The sequence below is a fragment of the Pristiophorus japonicus genome, chromosome 17 (genome assembly GCF_044704955.1).
Source record: "Pristiophorus japonicus isolate sPriJap1 chromosome 17, sPriJap1.hap1, whole genome shotgun sequence".
NCBI lineage: Eukaryota > Metazoa > Chordata > Chondrichthyes > Pristiophoridae > Pristiophorus > Pristiophorus japonicus.
This window is the reverse complement of record NC_091993.1, coordinates 62,529,979-62,553,059: the sequence shown is the minus strand read 5'-3', so window position 1 is coordinate 62,553,059 and position 23,081 is coordinate 62,529,979. Positions and strand designations below refer to the sequence as shown.

At 48.1% G+C, this 23,081-nt stretch overlaps 1 protein-coding gene across 3 annotated transcripts in view; it reads right to left on the bottom strand.

The window, feature by feature from the left end:
• Positions 1-295: 295 nt before the first annotated feature.
• sycp3 (synaptonemal complex protein 3) overlaps positions 296-23,081 on the bottom strand; it is a 184,983-nt gene continuing 162,197 nt past the window's right edge. For all 3 annotated transcript variants that reach the window (XM_070858762.1, XM_070858760.1, XM_070858761.1), the window contains 3 exons: positions 15,403-15,501; positions 10,354-10,458; positions 296-556 (listed from right to left, as the gene is read on the bottom strand). In XM_070858762.1, coding sequence (XP_070714863.1) covers positions 503-556; positions 10,354-10,458; positions 15,403-15,501 — 258 coding nt within the window. In that variant the 3' untranslated portion in view covers positions 296-502. The remainder of the gene's footprint in view (positions 557-10,353; positions 10,459-15,402; positions 15,502-23,081) is intronic.

Here is a 23,081-nt window from a genome sequence, read left to right as displayed (position 1 = left end):
GGTAAGATGGGGATATTGCTCAAGTTACTGTGACGGAGCAGAAAAACCCCAAAGAAATTTCAGGCAGAATTTGTTTAAGCTGTACCTTAAATCCTGCAGCTTTAACCAAGCTTTTGGTCATATGGCCTCGCATCTTATGTGGCGTGGTGTCCAATTTGCATTGATAACGCTCCTGTGAAGTGCCTTGAGCAGTTTACTAGGTTAAAGGTGCTATCTAAATGTACGTTGTACATAACTGAACTATTATGCACAAGGGGGGGATGGTGAGGACAGAATTACTAACAAAGTGGCAGAATTAAATTAGTGAGTTTGTTTTATTTTGCTTAACAACTTCAACACAATGACCGAGCACCTTTACTGCTATAACATCAAGGCAGCTTTAAAACCAACCAGCATTTTAAAATTGCAATTATAAACACAGGTCTCTGCTGCAACAAAATAACCAGTTGTTTAATAGAATGGCTTCCATGCAGTGTGGATGGTGTGTGTTCACTGAATGACATCACATTAGCATAGACTGTAGGGACTTCCGAACTGTGGCCATCTCCTGCTGTTGCTGCATGGTGAAGCAGAAAGAACACGTTACAATTGACAGGAATTCAAACCACCTGTCTAAATGATTGTAAATTACATTACCCGAAAAGGCTCAGTCCGCCTGCCCCTATACAGCAACTGGACTAGCTGTCTGGGCGTTGGAAGAAGTGCATCTCTCCCTCACGTTTACTTGATGGATGTCATCAATCTCCTTGTAAACAAGCAGCAACTGTGAGGGTTACCAGTCTGTGCATGTACACACTGCCCGTGATCATTTGGCCATTGTGCATGTGGGAGGTCGGTGCCGAAATGTCCTGCCCCAATAGCTGGGAAACTCCACATACGTACCCCTGTCCTGACCTGCACCATGGAGTTCTCAATTCAATCCAATCAACTGGAAGAAACTTGCATCAAATTACACTACAAATTTGCCTACAATTCTGACTTTTAAATGTGACACAAGTCTGCTGCAACGCACAGGAAGTGTGCTCTGAGACAGGAAATGTCTGAGACAAGATAAGCGTGCAGAAGTACCTTAACATAGGAACAGGAGTAGAACATTCAGCCCCTTGAGCCTGATTCATTACATCATGACTGACCTCTATCTTAACTCTATTTACACACCTTTTTTCCGTAACGCTTAATACTTTTACCCCACAAAACTCCATTATCTTTTTTTGTGACGCGCTTCCTAACATCAACCCTAATTTTAAACTTTGCCCCCTTATTCTGGACTCTCCCACCGGAGGAAATCGTTTCTTTCCACCCTAACAAATCCATTTAACATCTGAACACCTCAATTGTATCACCCCTTAATGCTCTATACTCAAGGGACAAACCCAGTCTATTTTTTTTAATTCATTCACGGCGCCACTGGCAAAGTATCCCTAATCGCCCTTGACAACTGAGTGTCTCGCTGAGCCATTTCAGGGGGCAGTTAAGAGTCAACCACATTGCTGTTGGTCTGGAGTCACAAATAGGCCAGACCGGGTAAGGAGGGCAGATTTCCTTCCCTGAAGGACATTAGATGGGTTTTTACGACAATCCGGTAGTTTCATGGTCACCATTACTGATGGTAGCTTTTTTTATTCCATATTCATTTCATTAAATGAATTTAAATTCCCTGCTGTTGTGGTGAGATATGAACTCGTGTCTCTGGATCACTAGTCCAGACCTCCAGATTACTAATTCAGCAACATAACTAGTGTGCCACCGTTCCTGATGGTAGCTCTATGCAACCTGTCCTCATGGTTTAACCTTTTTAACCCTGACCCGGGTTCCAGCATTTTCTGTTTTCATTTCAGATTTCCATCATACGCAGTATTTTACTTTTGTAATTGAGGCTGGTGGAATGTTGACCTTTATCTCAAGGGTACTGGAATACAAAGACAAGGAAGTTACGTTCGTTATATAAAGCTCTGGTTAGACCTCATTTAGAGCACTGCATTCAGCTCTGGGCACCGCACCCCAGGAAGGACATCTTGGCCTTGGAAGGAGTGCAGCGCAAATTCAATAGAATTATACCGGAATGCTGAAAGGGGAGGGGAAGCTGTGATTGGTGGTGGGATCACGCTGGAGGTGGCGGTAATGGTGGAGGATGATCCGTTGAACGTGGAGGCTGGTGGGTTGAAAGGTGAGGACAAGGGGGACCCTAATCGCGGTTCTGGGAGGGAGAGGAAGGGGTGAGAGCAGAAGTGCGGGAAATGGAATGGTTCCGAAGTGACCGCTCCCTCCGCTACACCCTGGTCCACTCCTCAATCACCCTCTTCCCTTGTAAGCCCAGGAGATGCAACACCTGCCCTTTTACCTCCTCCCTTCTCACTGTCCAGAGCACCAAACACTCCTTACTTGTACTTCTTTCAATTTAGTATACTGTATTCACTGATCACGATGCGGTTTCCTCTACATTGGGGAGACCAAATTTCTGAAGTGCAAAAACTATAGGGCAATAATAGGGGATTTCAACTATCCTAGTATTAACTGGGACAGAAGGGTATAGAGGTTACGGAATTCTTAAAATGCATTCAAGAGAACTTTTTTAGCTAGCATGTCGCAAGCCCAACATGGGAGGGGGCGGTTTTGGATTTAGTTTTGGGGAATGAAGCTGGGCATGTTGAAGGGGTATCAGTGGGGGAGCACTTGGGTGTCAGAGATCATAATTCAGTCAGATTTAAGGTAGTTATGGAAAAGGACAAGGTTAGACCAGGAATCAAAGTTCTAAATTGGGGAAAAGCCAACTTTGCTAAGCTGAGAGGTGATTTAACCATAAGGGAATAAGGGGTTATGGGGAGCTGGCAGGGAAGTGAACCTGAGTCCATGATCGGATCAGCCATGATTGTATCAAATGGCGGAGCAGGCTTGAGGGGCCGTATGGCCTACTGCTGCTCCTATTTCTTATGTTCTTATTAGCCATAGTGGACTGAAAACAGTTACTTGAAGGTAAATCAGTGTCAGGGCAGGGGGAGGCATTCAAGGAGGAGATCCGCAGGGTTCAGGCCAAATATGTTCCCTTAAAAAAAAAGGATGGGACTAACAAATCTAGAGCCCCCTGGATGTCTAGGAACATGCAGGGTAGGATAAAGAAAAAAAGGGAAGCGTATGACAGATACCGAAGGCTAAATACGACAGAATCTCTCGGCGTATAGAAAGTGCAGGGGTGAAATCAAAAGGGATATTGAGAAAGCAAAGAGAGAGCATGAAAAATTCTTGCCAAGTAAAATCAAGGAAAACCAAAGATGTTTTATAAATATATCAAGAGCAAAGAGGATAACTAAAGAAAATGTAGGGCCTATTAGAGACCATGAGGGTATCATTGTGTGGAGGCGGAAGATGTGGGTATGGTTCTTAATGAATACTTTGCGTCTGTTTTCACAAAAGAGAGGAGGAGGAGTGTGAAATATTAGATGATATAAACATAGTGAGAGAGGAGGTATTAAGGGGTTTAGCAGCTTTGAAAGTGGATAAGCCCCCTGGCCCGGATGAAATGTATCCCTGGCTGTTAAGCGAAGCAAAAGATGAAATATCAGCAGTTTTGACCATCATTTTCCAATCCTCTCTGGCTTCAGGTGTGGTGCCAGAGGACTGGAGGACTGCTTTGTTTAAGAAGGGAGAAAGGTTGACCGAGTAATTGCAGGCCATTCAGCCCAACCTCAGTAGTAGGAAAATTATTGGAAAAAGTCCTGAAGGACAGGATAAATCTACATTTAGAAAGACATGGATTAATCAGGGGCAGTCAACACAGATTTGTTAAGGGAAAGTCGTGTTTGATTAGCCTGATTGAATTTTTCGAGGAGGTAACCAGGAGGGTCGATGAGGGCAGTGCGTTTGATGTAGTGTATATGGATTTTAGCAAAGCTTTTGATAAGGTCCCACATGGCAGGCTGGTCACGAAAGTAAAAGCCCATGAGATCCAGGCCAAAGTGGCAAGTTGGATATCCAAAATTGGCTCAGAGGTAGGAAGCAAATGTAATGATTGATTGGTGTTTTTGTGACTGAAAGGATGTTTCCAGTGGGGTTCTGCAGGGCTCAGCACTAGGTCCCTTGCTTTTTGTGGTATATATCAATGATCTAGACTTCAATATAAGGGGTTATGATTAAGAAGTTTGCAGATGATACAAAAATAGGTGTATGGTTGATAATGAAGAAGAAAGTTGTAGACTGCAGGAAGATATCAATCAACTGTTCAGGTGGGCAGAACAGTGGCAAATGGAATTCAATCCGGAGAAGTGTGAGATAATGCATTTGGGGAGGGCTAACAAGGAAAAGGAAATCACATTAAATGATAGGACACTGAGAAGTGTAGAGGAACAAAGGGACATTGGAGTGCAGGTCCACAGATCCCTAAAGGTAGCAGGCCAGGTAGGTAAGGTGGTTAAGGCAGCATACGGAATGTTTGCCTTTATTAGCCGAGGCACAGAATATAAGAGTCGGGGGAGGGGGGGGGGGGGCGGTGTTATGCTTGAACAGTATAGAACACTGGTTGGGCCACAGCTGGGCGTTCTGGTCACCACATTATAGGTAGGACGTGATTGCACTGGAGAGGGTCCAGAGGAGATTTATGAGGATGTTGCTGGGAGTGGAGAAGCTTAGCTATAAGGACAGATTGGATAGGCTGGGTTTATTTTCCTTGGAACAGAGGAGGCGGAGGGGAGACCTCATTGAGGTGTATAAAATTATGAGGAGCCTAGATAGAGTGGATAGGAAGGACCTACTTCTATGGTGTATGAAATGATACAATGAACTCCGTACTGTGAGCCAGTGACCGGGTGCAACCTGGTCAGTCTTTAATGGCTTCCAGAAGTGAAGATACAAAGGTGAAGTTCAGGTTATATACCGGGCCCAGCACGAGTGTACCTATGACCCGAGGACCTCCGACGGTAGTGCCCTCTGGTGGTAGGAAGACCTTATGTACATACATTACAATTTCCCTTAGCAGAGGGCATAAATTTAAAGTAATTGGTAGACGGTTTAGAGGGGTAATTTCTTCACCCAGAGGGTCTGGGAGTCACTGCCTGAAAGGGTGGTAGAGGCAGGAACCCTCACCACATTTAATAAGTACTTGGATGTGCACTTGAACCACCGTTTTGGGGCCATGAGCGCCAACATTTTTCTGGTGCTGACGGCTGGGCCACCCCATATTCAGCTCCAAAAGTGAACAAGTGGGTTTCAGCGCTAATGAACCCTTCCAAAGTGGGTTTTTCAGCGGTGTGGCTGTCTTAATTTCAGTGTTATCACCATTGAGAAATTCAGCATGCAGGTATTTCTAATGAGCCAGCTGCTCCCAGGTCTTTTTAAAGGCCAGGGTTTGCAGCAAGGCCCTGAGGGGGGAAGGAGGTTGGAAGGATGGCTGGTGTAAAAGGTGCAAGGAGAGCCAACAGGTTCACTGATATGGAGCTGGAGACACTGATAGATGGTGTGGAGGACAGAAGAATACTGTTTCCTGACGTGGGGAGACCTAGCAGACAGGCAGTAAATAATGCATGCAGAGTGATTGCAGGGGAGGTGTCAGGCACCTCCATATATGTGAGGGTGCTGGCCAGTCTGTACCCGGCCCTTCCTGGGTGGCGATGGGTCAACACCTCCTAGCTCTAGGGCGATGGGGATCTTCCTCCTGTGCCGCCTCCTCCCCCTCCTCCTCAGGTGGTACTGCTGGCTCGACCTCCAGCGGCTGTCCTCTCATGATGGCCAGGTTGTGCGGTTGTGCAGCATGCAGCAAACCACGAAGATGATGGAGACCCATTGAGGAGAGTACAGCAAGGTGCCACCAGAGCGGGCCAGGCATCAGAATCTCTGCGTAAGGATGCCTATGTACTGCTCGATGATGCACCTGGTGGTACAATGAGCATCATTGTAGGCCTGCTCTGGCGCTGTCCTGGGTTCCGCAGAGGAATGAGTATACAAGTGGACAGGGGACATCCCTTGTTCCCAAGCAGCCAACCGCAATCCTGATTCGGGCCAGTGAAGACAGCGGGCAGACTGGTCTGGCGTAGAATGAGCGAATCATGGCTGCTGCCTCCTTTGCCCACTGCCTGTCTGCACGGTGCTGACGGCGACGCCTTTTCCTGCGTGCCACCCTGCTTCTGACCAGGTGTACCAGGTGTCGCCCTCCCAACACTCCTCCCATCCTCAGGGTGAACCCTGCCAAGTGTGTCTCTGCAGCCCACAGGCCTCCACCAAAGAGTAAGACCTGAAAGTTGTACAAAAGTATGTGAAAACCTCTGAGCAGCACTCAGCAGGTTGAATGGAGCCAAAACAATTAAAGAACTATTAAAAGATAAACAGTGGATACTGTAATCTTAAATAAAAACGCTAATTAATAAAACTATTTCCCTACCAAAGGGCTCCGGTCACGGCAACACTCCAGCAGTGTCCAGTTCGAGCACTGATTTGAATACCTCGCGGGGGCACTGCTGGGAAAAGCCTTACCTTTTTGCAGCTGAAAATTCCTGTCCTTGCCGCTTTCCAGCAACCTGCACGCTGCAGAGCTCTTCGCTGGAATGTTTTCTTTACAGCGGCTTCACTGCCCAAACTCCGCAGTAGCCGTCCCTTCAGAGACCGTGAATTTTGGCCCCTCTGTCTCCTACCTCCTACCACTTCCCTATCCATGTCAATAAGTTGTCTCCAATTCCATGTACGCTCATATTTTTAACAGTTATGTGGATTGTCAAATGCCTTCTGGAAGTCCATATAAATATCATCCATAGACACTCCTTTCTCTAGCACATTAGTTGCCTCCTCTAAATTCAACAAGGTTATATTACACATGACTTGCCCTTCACAAATCAATGCTGGTTCTCTCTCATCAGGTCATATTTACTCAAATACTCGGTCACTCTGTCCCTATTAACAGATTCCAGTCATCTTCAATTAGTTAATCTTTGATCTCATTCGTATCTCCATCACCATTTTTTTTTTAAACTTAAATTGTTTCTGGTTAGTTCAAGTCCTTGATTTATACTTTAGTTTTCCTTGTATCTCGTATTTTCTCCTCATCCTCTGCTGTGAAGTCCCATACAAAGTATTTAGTCAGTCTGCCATTTCCTGATTTCCAATTACACTATTGCCTGCGTCTTGTCATTCAGGGGCCCACAATACCCGTGGGCACCATCTTTCTCTTAATATATTGTACAAACCTTTGGTGTTGTCCTTGATATCCCTCGCAAGATTTTTATCATATTCCTTTTACTTTCTTTGTATCCCTTTGCTGTTCTTTCTATCCCCCAGTCCGCGGGGTCGCTGCTGTTCTTTGCCTTTGTATAAGCCCTTTCTTTTAGTTTTAGACAATCTCCCACTTCCCCTGTTGACCAAGGTAGTTTTATTACATGCGCAGAGCTCTTGCCCTTTAGAGGTATGTATTGGTCTTGTCTTAAACCAAATATTTCTTTGAACACCTCCCACTGTCCATCAGTAGTTTATCCGTGACTAGTTCTGCCCAGTCTATTGTGGTCACTTCCTGCCTCATCCCTCCAAGGTCAGCCTGACCTCAGTTTAAACCCTTGGTTCATGATTCACCCTTCTCCCTCAAACCTAATATCGGATCCAATCATGTTGCAGTCACTTATCACTATTGCTACTCTGCTTTTTCCAATGTCCCTGCCCTTTCTAATGACTTACAACCTGCAATATTTCTCTCCCAGTCATGCCCAGCTTGAAGCCACGTCTCAGTGATGGTCACTACATCATACCCTTTAAGCTGAATTTGTGCTTCTAATTCAGTTTTTTAATTCCTCATGCTACGTGCATTAGTGTTTAGAAATATCACATCACCTGGCTCCACGCTACAGGTTCAAAAATATGAACACTATCTTGTAGCTGGAACACAAAGCAAGGAGGTGTTACATGCCTGTGTTGCGTCCCAGAGGGTATTCCAAATGTTTAGGACATACCATACTATATATCATCTCTTTTCGGGACTTGTCTTGATGTGAGACTGGACACTCCTGGCACAAAATGCCAAGGACTGATGTACCAATCAACTAAGATGCTTCTCTATCCTTGCTATTATTGGGGGCTCATTGTGTGTGTGTGTGTGTGTGTGTGTGTGTGTGTGTGGGGGGGGGGGGGGAGCGCGGAAGTGTCTAAACCAGTTTAAAACATCCATCAGCAAGAGGAGAAGCAATTGGGATCACTGTGATCCTGTATCCAATTGGGATCACTGATCCAATATCAATTGGGATCTGAGACCCAGTATCCAATTGGGATCTGTGAGATCCAGTATCCAATTCCAATCACCGCGTGATCCAGTATCCAACTGCCAGGATAAATCTCTGGTTAGAAAAATATGTACTGGAAAAATGCAGTAGACCCATCAGCGTTCGAATGGAGAGAAAGACTCAGTTGGATATAAGATCACACAGTATTCCCAATGGGGAAACTCTCCGCTGGCTGGAGTCATACCTAGCACAAAGGAAGATGGTTGTGGTTGTTGGAGGTTAATCCTCACAGCCCCAGGACATCGTTGCAGAACAGTGTCCGAGGCCCAACCATCTTCATCTGTTTCGTCAATGGCCTTTCCTCCATCATAAGGTCAAAGGTGGAGATATTTACTAATGACTGCAGTGTTCAGTGCCATTTGCAACTCTTCAGATAATGAAACAGTCCATGCCCGCATGCAGCAACAGCTGGACAACATTCGGGCTTGGGCTGATAAGTAGCATGTAACATTCATGCCACCCAAGTGCCAGACAATGACTATCTCCAACAATAGAGTCTAACTACTGCTCCCTGACATTCAATGGCATTACCATCACCGAATCCCCCACCACCAACATCCTGGGGGTCACTATTAACCAGAAATGTAACTGAACCAGCCACATAAATATCGTGGCTACAAGAGCGGATCAGAGGCTGGGTATTCTGCGGCGAGTGACTCGCCCCCCTGGACTCCCAAAGCCTCGCCACCTCTCCACAAGTGATGGAATACTCTCTACTTGCTTGGATAAATGCAGCTCCAACAACACTCAAGAAGCGCTGCAGCAATTCACCTTATTCTTCGACAACACCCCCAAACCCGTGACCTCTACCACCTAGAAGGACAAGGGCAACAGGTGCTTGGGAACTCCATCACCTCCACGTTCCCCTCCAAGTCACACACCATCCCGATTTGGAAATGTATTGCCGTCCCTTCATAGTCACTGGGTCAAAATCCTGGAACTGCCTCCCCAACAGCATTGTGGGAGTATCTTCACCGCACGTACATAAGGTCATAAGAAATAGGAGCGGGAGTAGGCCATTTGGCCCCTCGAGCCTGCTCCACCATTCAATAAGATCATGGCTGATCTGATCCTGGCCTCAACTCCACTTCCCTGTCCGCTCTCCCCATAACCCTTGACTCCCTTATCTTTCAAAAATTGTCTATCTCCACCTTAAATATATTCAATGACCCAGTCTCCACAGCTCTCTGGGGCAGAGAATTCCAAAGATTCACTGCCCTCTGAGAAGAAAAAATTCCTCCTCATTTCTGTTTTAAATGGGCGACCCCTTATTCTGAAACTATGCCCCCTAGTTCTAGATTCCCCCACGAGGGGAAACATCCTCTCTGCATCTACCCTGTCAAGCCCCCTCAGAATCTTATACGTTTCAATAAGATCACCTCCAAGTCTTCTAAATTCCAATGAGTACAAGCCCCACCTGCTCAACCTTTCTTCATATGACAGTATATTTTTCGTATTAACATACTGCCACAGTTCAAGAAGACGGCTCACCACCACCTTCTCAAGGGCAATACATCCCATGAATGAATTAAAAAAAAATTCAAATGCTTCAGGCAGAGGTCCGACTGACAAATATTCTTGCAACACTTTCTGCTTTGATTTCAGGTTCTCAGTTTTTCCCCAGTGGAGACTGCTACTCAATAGGATGAAGCATCTCAGTTCGTTCTTTGGAACATCACAAGGTTTACTGTCTCATTCGAAAAACATGTATGGCACTTCTCGTATATCCTGTCTCACATACCAGCAGCCGAGTTACCTACACAGGTGCACGGACTGCTAAAAGATGCTGCACTCAGCTAGGGCTCTGCACACAACACAAAGGGTGGTGGAAGCAGATTCAATAACTTTCAAATAGGAATTGGATAAATATTTGAGGGGGAAAACATTGCAAGGCTATAGGGAAAGAGCAGGGGACTGGGACTAACTGATAGTTCTTTCAAAGATCCGGCACAGGCACGATGGGCCGAACAGCCTCCTTCTGTGCTGTGGCATTCTATGATTTGTTTTCCATGTGGAGATGGGGATGACTGCAGTATATACAGGTGTGTACTGAACAATTTGGATTCAGCCACCTTTCAGAGTCAAAGAATTTTACAGTATTACTTACAGTATCCATTAGGATCCTTTTCTGAAACAGGGCCATCTCCTTGCGAAGCTCACTCTGTACGGCCGACTGCTGCTCGGTGTGACTCTTCTCTAGTTCCTCTAGATTCTGTGAGCAACGTTAAAGATATCAAAATTTCATTTGCACATTCATCCATGACTTGGCACATCTACAGATAATCACCGACCAAACCATACAGACAGCAAACGGTACACGGGGCAGACAGTACGCGGTTCAACAGCTGACAGCACACATTGACTGGAAACGTTGTGAATTTACACATCAGCAGTTATCCAATCGTTAGGAAATATGTTTACAGTATACTGATATCCCAGCAGCAGACTAATCTGGGACTTCATGGCCTAGACATTGGATGTAGCCCGAAAACAGGCGGTGTCATGACCCAGCGCTATTTAGCTGCGGCAGGTCAAACTGATTTAGGGATCACACAGAATTCATGCTCAGTCCGCATTAACATGATTATAGTGCTGATCTCAACGCTAAATCCGCTGTTCATTGGCTTACCGCTCAACAGTGGGCCAATAGCGGGTCCAGTCTAATTCCAAGCATTATTTGGCCTAGGCTTTATCCAGTACTTAAAGGGGAGGTGCAATGATGCACAAGCAACTATGTAGAGACAGCTGAGCATCAGCAGAGGAAGAGAGTAAGATACTTCTCAGATGCAGCTCTGGAGTCACTGGTAGTGGCTGTGGACATGACAGCAAGAAGCCATCGGCCCATACGTGCAGAAGACTGTGGCAGGATACCTGATTATGTGATGGCCACCAGTTGGTCTCCTGGTCCTTCATCCAATGCCCTCACACGGCTGGTCAAGGTGAGTTTAGGCTTCAGCAAATGGCATATTCCACCATCTGCACCACAAGCCTCACACACTGCTCAATGGATCACACCCGCAGTCTCTACCCATCACCACTCGCCTCACAACCATAGCTTTACTTCACACTCACAACTTTACCACTGCTGCAACACTCACACCCACATCTTACATAAGAACATAAGAACATAAGAATTAGGAACAGGAGTAGGCCATCTAGCCCCTCGAGCCTGCTCCGCCATTCAACAAGATCATGGCTGATCTGGCCATGGACTCAGCTCCACTTACCCGCCCGCTCCCCATATCCCTTAATTCCCTTATTGGTTAAAAATCTATCTATCTGTGATTTGAATACATTCAATGAGCTAGCCTCAACTGCTTCCTTGGGCAGAGAATTCCACAGATTCACAACCCTCTGGGAGAAGAAATTCCTTCTCAACTCGGTTTTAAATTGGCTCCCCCGTATTTTGAGGCTGTGCCCCCTAGTTCTAGTCTCCCCGACCAGTGGAAACAACCTCTCTGCCTCTATCTTGTCTATCCCTTTCATAGAAACATTTAAAATTCTGACGGGGTTAGACAGGTTAGATGCAGGAAGAATGTTCCCAATGTTGGGGAAGTCCAGAACCAGAGGTCACAGTCTAAGGATAAGGGGTAAGCCATTTAGGACCGAGATGCGGAGGAACTTCTTCACCCAGAGAGTGGTGAACCTGTGGAATTCTCTACCACAGAAAGTTTTGAGGCCAATTCACTAAATATATTCAAAAAGGAGTTAGATGAGGTCCTTACTACTAGGGGGATCAAGGGGTATGGCGAGAAAGCAGGAATGGGGTACTGAAGTTGAATGTTCAGCCATGAACTCATTGAATGGCGGTGCAGGCTAGAAGGGCCGAATGGCCTACTCCTGCACCTATTTTCTATGTTTCTATGTTTCATTATTTTAAATGTTTCTATAAGATCACCCCTCATCCTTCTGAACTCCAATGAGTAAAGACCCAGTCTACTCAATCTATCATCATAAGGTAACCCTCTCATCTCCGGAATCAGCCTAGTGAATCGTCTCTGTACCCCCTCCAAAGCCAGTATATCCTTCCTTAAGTAAGGTGACCAAAACTGCACGCAGTACTCCAGGTGCGGCCTCACCAATACCCTGTACAGTTGCAGCAGGACCTCCCTGCTTTTGTACTCCATCCCTCTTGCACACACTGACATCTATTCAACTATGGCAGGCGCATCATCCAAACACACTTCCCTTTCTTTTGCAGGCCAAGGTCATGCACAATCGGCAGAAGCAGCAGCAGGCAGCCAGAGGGCAAGCTGCCATACAAGCCTTGAGCCAACTGGAGGAGCGAGTGCTCATCATTGAAGGGGAACAACAGTATGTTGATTCCTAATCCTTCTTCTCACATCCCACTTCCCCCTCAACCCACAATCTCCTACTCACTTAAAAGCTGCCGGTGCTGAATGCATGCATATCTCCCCCACCATAACCCAACTCTTGTGCCTTTCTGCTTTCTGATAACAAAGAACAAGCAGCAGCACAGCCTGCCCCAAGGCGATGGAGGCGAGCAAGTGGGGAGAAGACGAAACAGCGTCACTGCATCTGTCACTTGCAGACACCAGCTCAGAAACTGGCACTGCACACAACTCCAATGAGGACCTGGATGGGGCGACCTTCAGAAGAAGGGTGATGGGCATGCACAGTGAATTGCTCGGTGCAAATGGCAAGCCTGCCAGAGGGCCTCTTGGCAAACAAGCTCAGACTGCCGCATCGTGGATGGGTTTACCACAGTTGAACGGGTGTCGCAGCAGGCCAGCAATCTGTCTTCCACCAGCTTGCTCGGGATTGTGTGGCACAGTCCTGGCAGAGTGACAGTGGGTCAGCAGGACCCTGCTGTCCTCTCTCAGCATTCCTGTTCCCACCACTGCCACTCTTCCATTGCCCTTGTCGCTGCCTGTCAGCCAGCCAACCCAGATTCCTGCCGCCCATACTGAGTTGGTGCAATCTACAGCCGAGCCTTCCAGATCTAGAGTTGGTCGAGGTCGTCCTGCAAGGCCATCTAACGTCTCCCCCTGCGAAAACTCAGCAGCCATCCACCAGCCATGCTGCAGCCACTGGGGGAGCACTGCGTAGGAGCACTAGTGTAGGAAAGGGCAGCCGAGTGTCAGGCATTAAGGGATTGCACAACGGTGAATAGTTGATATAGTATGTGTGAATTGATTCTTGAAAAATGTAATAATTTTGTTTGGAATCTTTCTTTTGTGGAAGCTGTTATTTCAGCTTTATGCCCAGGAGGACACGGTGATATTCCATGACAAAAGGATGGTATAATGGGGATGTGGTTGATGGGGATGTGGTGAGCAACAAGAATCTGCGGTTTCATTCACTGGAAGGGGGATTTGCTGCCTGCCTCCTCCCTTCCTCCTCCTCCTCTGTCGTCCTCTTCCTAAGATGGTCCCGCAATCCCTGGTGGCAAAGGCTGCGCCCTCTTGATGGCCACATTGTGAAGCATGCAGCAGACCACCACGAAATGGGACATCCACTCCGCCGAGTACTGGAGTGTTCCTCCGGAGTGGTCAAGACAGCGGAACCGTTGCTTCAGTAGGCCGATGGTCTGCTCGATGATGTTCCTGGTGGCAGCAAGACTCTCATTATATGAGTGCTGGGCAGGAGTGTCGGGGTTGCTGGGGAGTCATCAGCCACATGCAGAACGGATAGCCCTAGTCTCCGAGCAGCTACCTTCTGGTTTGACGTAGCGGCTGGAAGATTGTTGCCACACCGGACTAATGCAGGATGAAGGCATCATGACTGCTGCCAGGAAAGCGTTGGGAGTGGTCATACAAGAACTGTGAGTGGTAGCCTTTACGGTTACAGAAGATCTCGGGATTGTTATGCGGCATCTTCTCAAGACTCAGTGACCTCCCAGATGTGGCGATGGATTTCAAAGTGGTGGATGTTAGCTACGTCTTCTGCTGCAGACTGGAAATATCCGCTGGCGAAGAAATAGAGGGCCATAGTGACCTTGAGGGTCACTGGGAGAGCTGTGTTCGGCCTGCTATGAGGCTGCAGGTCTGGTTGCAGGAGGTGGCAGAATTCTGTGACCACCTCCTGTTGGTGGGTAAGGCCTCCTGTTGAGAGCCACCCTGGCCCGCCTCCTCCTCCCTCTGAGCGCACCTTCTCTTCTTTGCTGCCTCTGCTCCCTCTCACGAATATACTCGAGCGTGAAGGGAACCGCCAGTACAGTCCCCATGACTGTGAACAAGTGTGAGCAGAAGCCTTTAAATAAGAATGATGGCGTTCTCCACTTGCCCCAACACTCCCCGTCACCTCGGGACCTTGAAAGAAGTTTATAAAGCTGCTGGAGTTGCAAAAGGTTACACAGAGCCAGTCAAACTGAGGAAACATGTCAGTTACAAGTTGTTGCTGATGATGAGCTGTGCCTCAGTGGGTAGCATACTCGCCTCTGAGTCAGAACGTTGTGGGTTCAAGTCCCACTCCAGGGACTTGAGTACAAAAAAAAAATCTAGGCTGACATTCCAGTGCAGTGCTGAGGGAGTCTGCGTTGTCGGAGGTGCCGTTTTTCAGATGAGACGTTAAACCGAGGTCCTGTCTGCTCTCTCAGGTGGATGTAAAAGATCCCTTGGCACTATTTCAAAGAAGTGCAGGGGAGTTATCTCTGATATCCTGGTAAATACTATTATCGCATTGCTGTTTGTGGGAACTTGCTTATGTGCAAGTTGGCTGCTGCGTTTCCTACATTACAACACTGACTACACTCCAAAAGTACTTCATTGGCTGGAAAGCGCTTTGACTCGTCCGGTGGTCGTGAAAGGCGCTATATAAATCCAAGTCTTTCTTTCTTTCTTTATCCCTTTAATTAAGGCTGATGGTCAACGCTTGCTCAGCTGGTCGGACTTAAGGTATGTCGATAACTGGAGCGGCAAAGTTGAATCACAGATCGGGCGCCCCTTGAGCGATGCACACTCACTGATGTCACAATCTGTATAATGTGTATAATTTTCGTGAGCACGGACAATGGCAGTGCTGAGGCTCAGCCGAAAATGGCACCACCACAGGACCCACTGGCAGCGGATGCAAATGTGGCGGCTGACATTTTTTCCCCTAAATCGGGTGGTAACGCCAGCAAAAAACTGCCGAATTTTTTGCCAAGAGTATTTCAGCAACTATCTCTCAGTCACCAATCCTTTTCAAGGTTTACCTTTAAGAACTGGTCAAACAGTTGTTTGATGCTCTTCAGCCTTTGTCCCTGGACCACTCTCATCTGCTGGAAAAGCTTCTGTTGCTGCCTAAACAGGTTCTGCAGAAGAAACAAATGAAAACAGGCAAGTTTTTCCAGTTTATCTCCGGTCAATGGTCCTCCTCCCTTTCTTTCCAAGCAGTGTGTCACATACTGAATCTGGGAATACCGACAGTGTCACACCCGGCTCTGGGAATACCGAATGTCACACCCGGCTCTGGGAATACTCAGTGTGTCACACCTGGCTCTGGGAATACCCAGTGTGTCACACGCAGCTCTGGGAATAACGACAGTGTCACACCCGGCTCTGGGAATACCGAGTGTCACACCCGGCTCTGGGAATACAGACAGTGTCGCACCCCGCCCTGGGAATACTGAGTGTCACATCCGGCTCTGGGAATACCGACAGTGTCACACCCGACTCTGGGAATTGTAAGGTTACAATTTTTCCAGAAAGCACAGAACGAAGCCACAAACTAAACAAGTTGATTAAATTGATTTGATATAAGCTTTTGGAATTAACTGGACAAAGGGAACAAAAGTGGGCCAGCCTGGGGACAGATGGTGACTCACCACCAATTAAGGACAATCTTTGTGGTCAAGTACCAAACTGGTTTCATGCATAACAACAATGGGGGTGTTACATTTTCATAAACTACCTGAAGAGGCCCTGAACTGATTGGCCAGAGGGTAGAAAAACAAATCTCGCTGGAGACACCAAGTCTGCAAGAAGACCAGAACAACAGGTGTACATTTTTGGAGAACAAAGTATTAAGGATGAGGAGTCATCTTTGGCCTGGTAGACTGGGAACATTCGGGTCCATCACTGCAGTCAATCAAACAAGATCACCACAAACAACATATAGATTCAAACACATTATCGAAACCCGCAGCAGCGGGGGATTATTCATAACATGGATATAAATATGCGAGCTAGAAGCGGCTCAGAAGCAAAGAAGAGGGGCGAAGAAGAGAAGCGAAGTGTGGTACCATACCGAAGCAAGGTACGGAACGGACACGGAAGGGACAGAACTGAGAAGAACGGCTAGGTGAGGAAACATCCGGTCAAGGAACCAACGACCAAGAACCTACGATCCTCGATTACAGCGATAAACTGGACGGCTTATAGAATTGACTGAAGACATACACTCAGGAATCTAGTTCTGTAGTTTTAGTTAGTTTTTGCTTAATAAAACTGACACTGAGTTAAGCCTAAATTTTGTGCCACGTGTTGTCCTTTTTCCTATAATTCCTGAGGTCAAATGATTCAAGGTAGAATGTAAAAACAAACACCCTACAGAATACCGACAGTGTCACACCCGACTCTGGGAATACCAATAATGTCACACCCAGCTCTAGGAATACCGACAGTGTCACACCCGGCTCTGGGAATACCGATAGTGTCACACCTGGCTCTGGGAATACCGAGTGTCACACGCAGCTCTGGGAATACCCACAGTGTCACACCCTGTCATGTATGTAATCTTCATGTAACAACACTGCAATACTGTATATACTTGAGAAATGCACACCTTGACCACAGGGGGTGAACTTGTGGGAGACACTCCTCACCTGGTCATCCAGGATTATAAAAAGGGAGGTCCCACACAGGATCAGCACTTCTTGATCCTGTGAATAAAGGTGCAGGTCACAGAGTGACCTCATCCATAGAATGTGCCTCGTGTGGATTTGTGATATTGTGTAAGGACTTTACAGTGGCGACGAGAAACGGGAATCAATGACCCACGAGAATGGCCACCGATAGCACAGAGGAACGGTACTGTGTTAGTGAGGACTGGGAGGATTTCATTGAGAGGCTTTAGCAGAGCTTTGTCACGAAGGACTGGCTGGGAGATGCAGCGGCCGACAAGCGAAGGGCTCATCTACTGACCAGCTGTGGATCTAAGACTTACACGCTCATGAAAGACCTGCTAGCACCCGAGAAGCCGGCGGACAAAACCTTTGAAGAGCTCAGCAAGCTAATCAGTGAGCACTTCAAACCGGCGAGCAGCATACACATGGCCTGACACAGATTTTATACCCACCGACGTCGGGAAGGACAGAGCATACCGGACTTTGGTTGCGGACCTCCGGCGCTTGGCCAGCCTCTGTAAGTTCAGGCGCCTGCAGCGGGGAGATGCTAAGGGATTTCTTTATTGAGGGCATCGGTCATGCCGGGATTTTCAGAAAGTTAATCGAGACCAAGGACTTGACCTTGGAAGTGGCGGCGTTGCTGGCTCAGACTTTTATGGCGGGGGAGGAGGAAACCAAAATAATATACGCGCGCAACTCTGACTCCAATGTTGATGGATCAGGGGGTCAATATCATAAACGCGACTCAGAGCCCAGCAGGCAAGCAAGGGCAGTTCGACACACCCCAGGCAGCAATAGACCCCAGAACAGGTTTTCAACACAGACAATGGCAGGCTGAACGGACATTTACGCCATCCCAGTGGACAATGCATTCTGGGATGGGGCCATTGACACCCACTAACAGGGTGCTTAAGAGCAGTCAAAGGGACAATCAGCAAGGAATGCCTGGTAACAGCTCTTTTGTTCACAACAATGGGAATCACAGTTCATGCTGGAGGTGTGGGGGCAGACAGGCTGCTAGGACTTGCAGATTTCAACAGTTCGCCTGCAGAAATTGTAACCTCACTGGTATTTAGCTAGAATGTGCAGGAAGCCTGCGACCAGGCTAATTTACGAGGCGGATGGACCAGAAGAGGAGTCTGCGAGGCAGGATGACGCGTGGGGCAAATCATTGGACACTGAAGTTCAACAGGTTCATGTAGCAAACATTCACAGCTCATATACCAAAACGCCACCTATGATGATGAAGGTCCTATTAAACGGCATCCCAGTACGCATGGAGCTGTACACGGGGGCCAGCCAGTCACAGATGAGCGTTCAACAATTCAAAAAGCTATGGCCACTCAAAGCCAGTAGACCCAAACTAGAACGCATTGAGACTCAATTACGGATGTACACCAAAGAAATCATTCCAGTGCTAGGCAGTGCAATGTTGGCGGTCACACACAATGGATCGGTGAACCGGCTGCCGCTCTGGATTGTCCCGGGCAATGGTTCCGCACTGTTGGGGAGGAGCTGGTTAGCTGAGATGAACTGGAAATGGGGTGATGTGCACGCAGTGTCATCTGTGGTGCGAAGTTCATGCTCACAGGTCCTACAGCAATTTGAGTCACTATTCCAACCTGGTGTCGGGACGTTCAAAGGTACCAAAGTAGTGATTCACATCACCCCGGACGCCAGACCAGTGCACCACAAAGTCAGAGCTGTGCCGTATGTGATGTGGGAGAAAATTGAAAGCGAATTGGACCATTTGCTGAGAGAGGGCATCATCTCGCCCGTTGAATTCAGCGACTGGGCGAGCCCCAATGTTCCCGTCCTAAAACCGGATGGCTCGGTCAGGATCTGTGGCGACTACAAGGCCACTATCAACTGGGTATCCCTACAAGACCAATACCCGCTTCCGAGAGCGGAGGATCTTTTTGCCACGCTGGCAGGCGGCAAGCTGCTCACCAAGTTGGACCTCACTTCAGCCTACATGACCCAAGAACTGGCCGACGAATCCAAACTACCGACGACAATCACCACGCACAAAGGACTGTTTGTTTACAACAGGTGTCTGTTTGGCATTCGATCAGCGGCCGCTATCTTTCAAAGAAACATGGAAAGCCTGCTCAAATCCATTCCTGGAACGATCGTATTCCAGGACGATATCCTCATCACGGGTCGGGACACCGAGGAACACCTCCACAACCTGGAAGAGGTGCTACGCCAACTAGACCGGGTAGGCCTGCGACTCAAGAAACCTAAGTGTGTGTTTTTGGGTCCCGAAGTCAAGTTTCTGGGCAGGAGGGTTGCTGCAAACGAGATTTGGCCTACCGAATCCAAAACAGAGGCGATTCGACAAGCGCCCAGGTCCTGCAACACATCGGAGTTGCGTTCATTTCTGGGATTCTTGAACTATTTCGGGAACTTTCTGCCGAACTTAAGCACATTGTTGGAGCCGCTACACGTGTTTCTGTGTAAGGGTTGCAATTGGTTTTGGGGGGACTGTCAAGAACAGGCTTTCAATCGGGGGCATAACCTACTCTGTTCAAATAAGTTGTTGACCCTGTACAACCCCTGTAAGAAATTGGTTCTGACATGTGATGCATTATCCTATGGGGTTGGGTGCGTGTTGCAGCAGTGCAATGCTGAGGGGCAACTCCAACCTGTGGCTTATGCCTCCAGGTTGCTCTCTCAAGCAGAACGTGGATATGGGATGGTTGAGAAGGAAGCACTCGCATGTGTCTATGGGGTGAAAAAGATGCACCAGTACCTTTTTGGCAGGAAGTTCGAATTAGAAACGGACCACAAGCCGTTAACATCCCTGTTGTCAGATAGCAAGGCTGTCAATGCCAATGCGTCAGCTCGCATACAGCGATGGGCTCTCACGCTGGCTGCGTATGACTACACCATCCGGCACCGGCCGGGCACTGAAAATTCCACTGGCCACCACTGAGGGGGCAGCGGAGCAAAGCGCTGAGATGGTCATGGCCGGTGATGCCTTTGACAGCGCAGGCTCCCCATCACAGCCCGCCAGATCAAAATCTGGATCAACCGAGTGCCCCTCCTATCTCTGATTAAGAAATGTGTCCTGACTGGGAATTGGGCGCCCGCACACGGAGCATGCCCTGAGGAGGTCAGACCGTTTCACAGGCTGATGGATGAGCTCTCCATCCAAGCCGACTGCCTACTATGGGGTAGTCATGCCCCAGAGGGGCAGGGAAGCTTTCATCAGGGAACTCCACAGCGAGCACCCAGGCATCATGCTGATGAAGGCCATTGCCCGGTCACACATTTGGTGGCTGGGAATTGATTCAGACCTGGAACACTGTGTTCGCAGGTGCACGATGTGTGCTCAGCTGGGAAATGCCCCCAGGGAGGCTCCGCTCGGCCTGTGGCCCTGGCCCACCAGGCCATGGTCACGTATTCACGTAGACTACACGGGTCCACTCATGGGGAAAATGTTTCTCATCGTGGTTGATGCGTACTCGAAATGGATCGAGTGCATCATTTTGAATTCGTGCACGACATCCACCACTGTGGAGAGTCTAAATACGCTCTTTGCGACCCACGGTTTGCCGGACATCCTTGTTAGCGACAATGGCCCATGTTTCACTAGCTACGAATTCCGGGAGTTCATGTGGGGTAATAGCATCAACCATGTCAGGACGGCACCGTTCAAGCCGGCCTCCAATGGCCAGGCGGAGCGTGCGATCCAAATCATAAAACAAGGCATGCTCAGGATTCAAGGTCCCTTCCTTCAATGCCGCCTATCGCGCCTCCTGCTGGCCTATAGGTCCCGACCGCACTCGCTCACGGGGGTCCCGCCCGCGGAGCTCCTTATGAAACGTACACTCAAAACTCGGCTGTCCCTCATTCATCCTGTCTTGTCCGACAGTGCTGAGGGCAAGCGCCAGTCCCAAAATGAATACCAAGGGGGAGATGTATAGAAATTGGTGACCCCGTATTTGTTCTCAATCACGCTTTGGGGCCCAAATGGCTTGAAGGTACTGTAATAGACAAAGAGGGGAATAGGGTCATCGTGGTTGAACTTAACAAAGGGCAGATATGCCGCAAGCATCTGGACCAAGTAAAAAAAAGGTTCAGCATGGACACTGAGGAACCTGAGGAAGATCATGAGATGGTATTCACACCACCGCCAGTGAACGAGCAACAAGAACATTCAGCAGCATGCACAGTCAGCCCGGACAGGCCGGAATCACCACAGGGGAAAGACACGCAGGCCAAGGCTCAACAGCCAGAGCCCCAACTGCGGCACTCCACGAGGGAGCGCAGACCACCTGAAAGACTTAACTTGTGATCGCAATAAAACGTGGGTGGGGGGAGGTGATGTCATGTATGTAACCTTCATGTAACAACATTGCAATACTGTATATACTTGAGAAATACACACCTTGACCACAGGGAGTGAATTTGTGGGAGACACTCCTCACCTGGTCATCCAGGTATATAAAAAGGGAGGTCCCACACAGGATCAGCACTTCTTGGTCCTGTGAATAAAGGTGCAGGTCACAGAATGACCTCGTCCATAGAATGTGCCTCGTGTGGATTTGTGGTATTGTGTAAGGACTTTACACACCCGGCTCTGGGAATACAAATAGTGTCACACGCGGCTCTGGGAATACCCAGTGTCACACCCGGCTCTGAGGTTACATACAGCAGCACTCTTAGCTGATTGCCAGAAGTTGCAAAGCAGAGGCCCACTGGAGAAGCTCCATTCAATCCGCCTGCCTGTGTGTAGAGGTGCTGCCCTCCACTTTGCACATCTCTACAGGGTTACTGGTAAGATTAGGGGCTTGGTAGAGTCATGGATGTAACCTAGCTCCCAGACTGCGTTCATGCTGTGGTTATACAATGCACCACCCCGTCACTATACAGTTAATGTTTAACTTACAAAGAGCCCTACCACACTTAAACATTTCAGATTGATTCACATATCAAATTATTTTGAAGTGCAGTAATTTTAAGTAAGATAACAAGACGGCCAAACAGTAACGAGGTGAACAATCAGTTCATCTGTTTGGTTAGGGGAAGAATGTTGTGCAGAATACTGGAGAACTCCCTGTTTTTCTTCAAATTCCACAGGCTCCTCACTGACTTATATTGGCTTCTGTTCCCCAAAGCCTCAAATTTAAACATCTTATCCTTGTGTTTAAATCTCACTCAAGCCTTGCATCTGTAATATCCTACATTGCTACAACCCCTCCCTCCTAAACTCTCTGTTCCTGATTCTGCCGTTTTGTGCATTCCACACACCCCCTCTCCCCACCACATTTTCCCCATGATCAGCGGCTGCGCTTCAGCCCCACACTTTGGGATTACTTTTCTAAACCCCTCCACCTCTCCGCTCCTCAAAACCTACATCTTTGATAAAGCTTTTGTTCACTCCTCCTATTCCCTCCTTATTTGGCTCAATCTCCAATTCCTATGCTTCTGCGAAATGTCTTGGGATATTTATCTATATTAATCATCATCTTCATCATGGGCAGTCCCTCGGAATCGAGGAAGACTTGCTTCCACTCTTAACATGAGTTCTTAGGTGGCTGAATAGTCCAATACGAGAACCACAGTCCCTGTCACAGGTGGGACAGATTGAAGGACGGGGTGGGTGGGACTGGTTTGCCGCACGCTCTTTCCGCTGCCTGCGCTTGATTTCTGCATGCTCTCGGCAACAGCGCCCTCTCGGATGCACTTCCTTCACTTAGGGCGGTCTTTGGCCAGGGACTCCCAGGTGTCGGTGGGGATGTTGCATTTTATCAGGGAGGCTTTGAGGGTGTCCTTGTAACATTTCCGCTGCCCACCTTTGGCTTGTTTGCCGTGAAGGAGTTCCGAGTAGAGCGCTTGCTTTGGGAGTCTCGTGTCTGGCATACAAACTATGTGGCCTGCCCAGCGGAGCTGATCGAGTGTGGTCATTGCTTCAATGCTGGGGATGTTGGCCTGGTCAAGGACGCTAATGTTGGTGCGTCTGTCCTCCCAGGGGATTTGTAGGATCTTGTGGAGACATCGTAGATGGTATTTCTCCAGCGACTTGAGATGTCTACTGT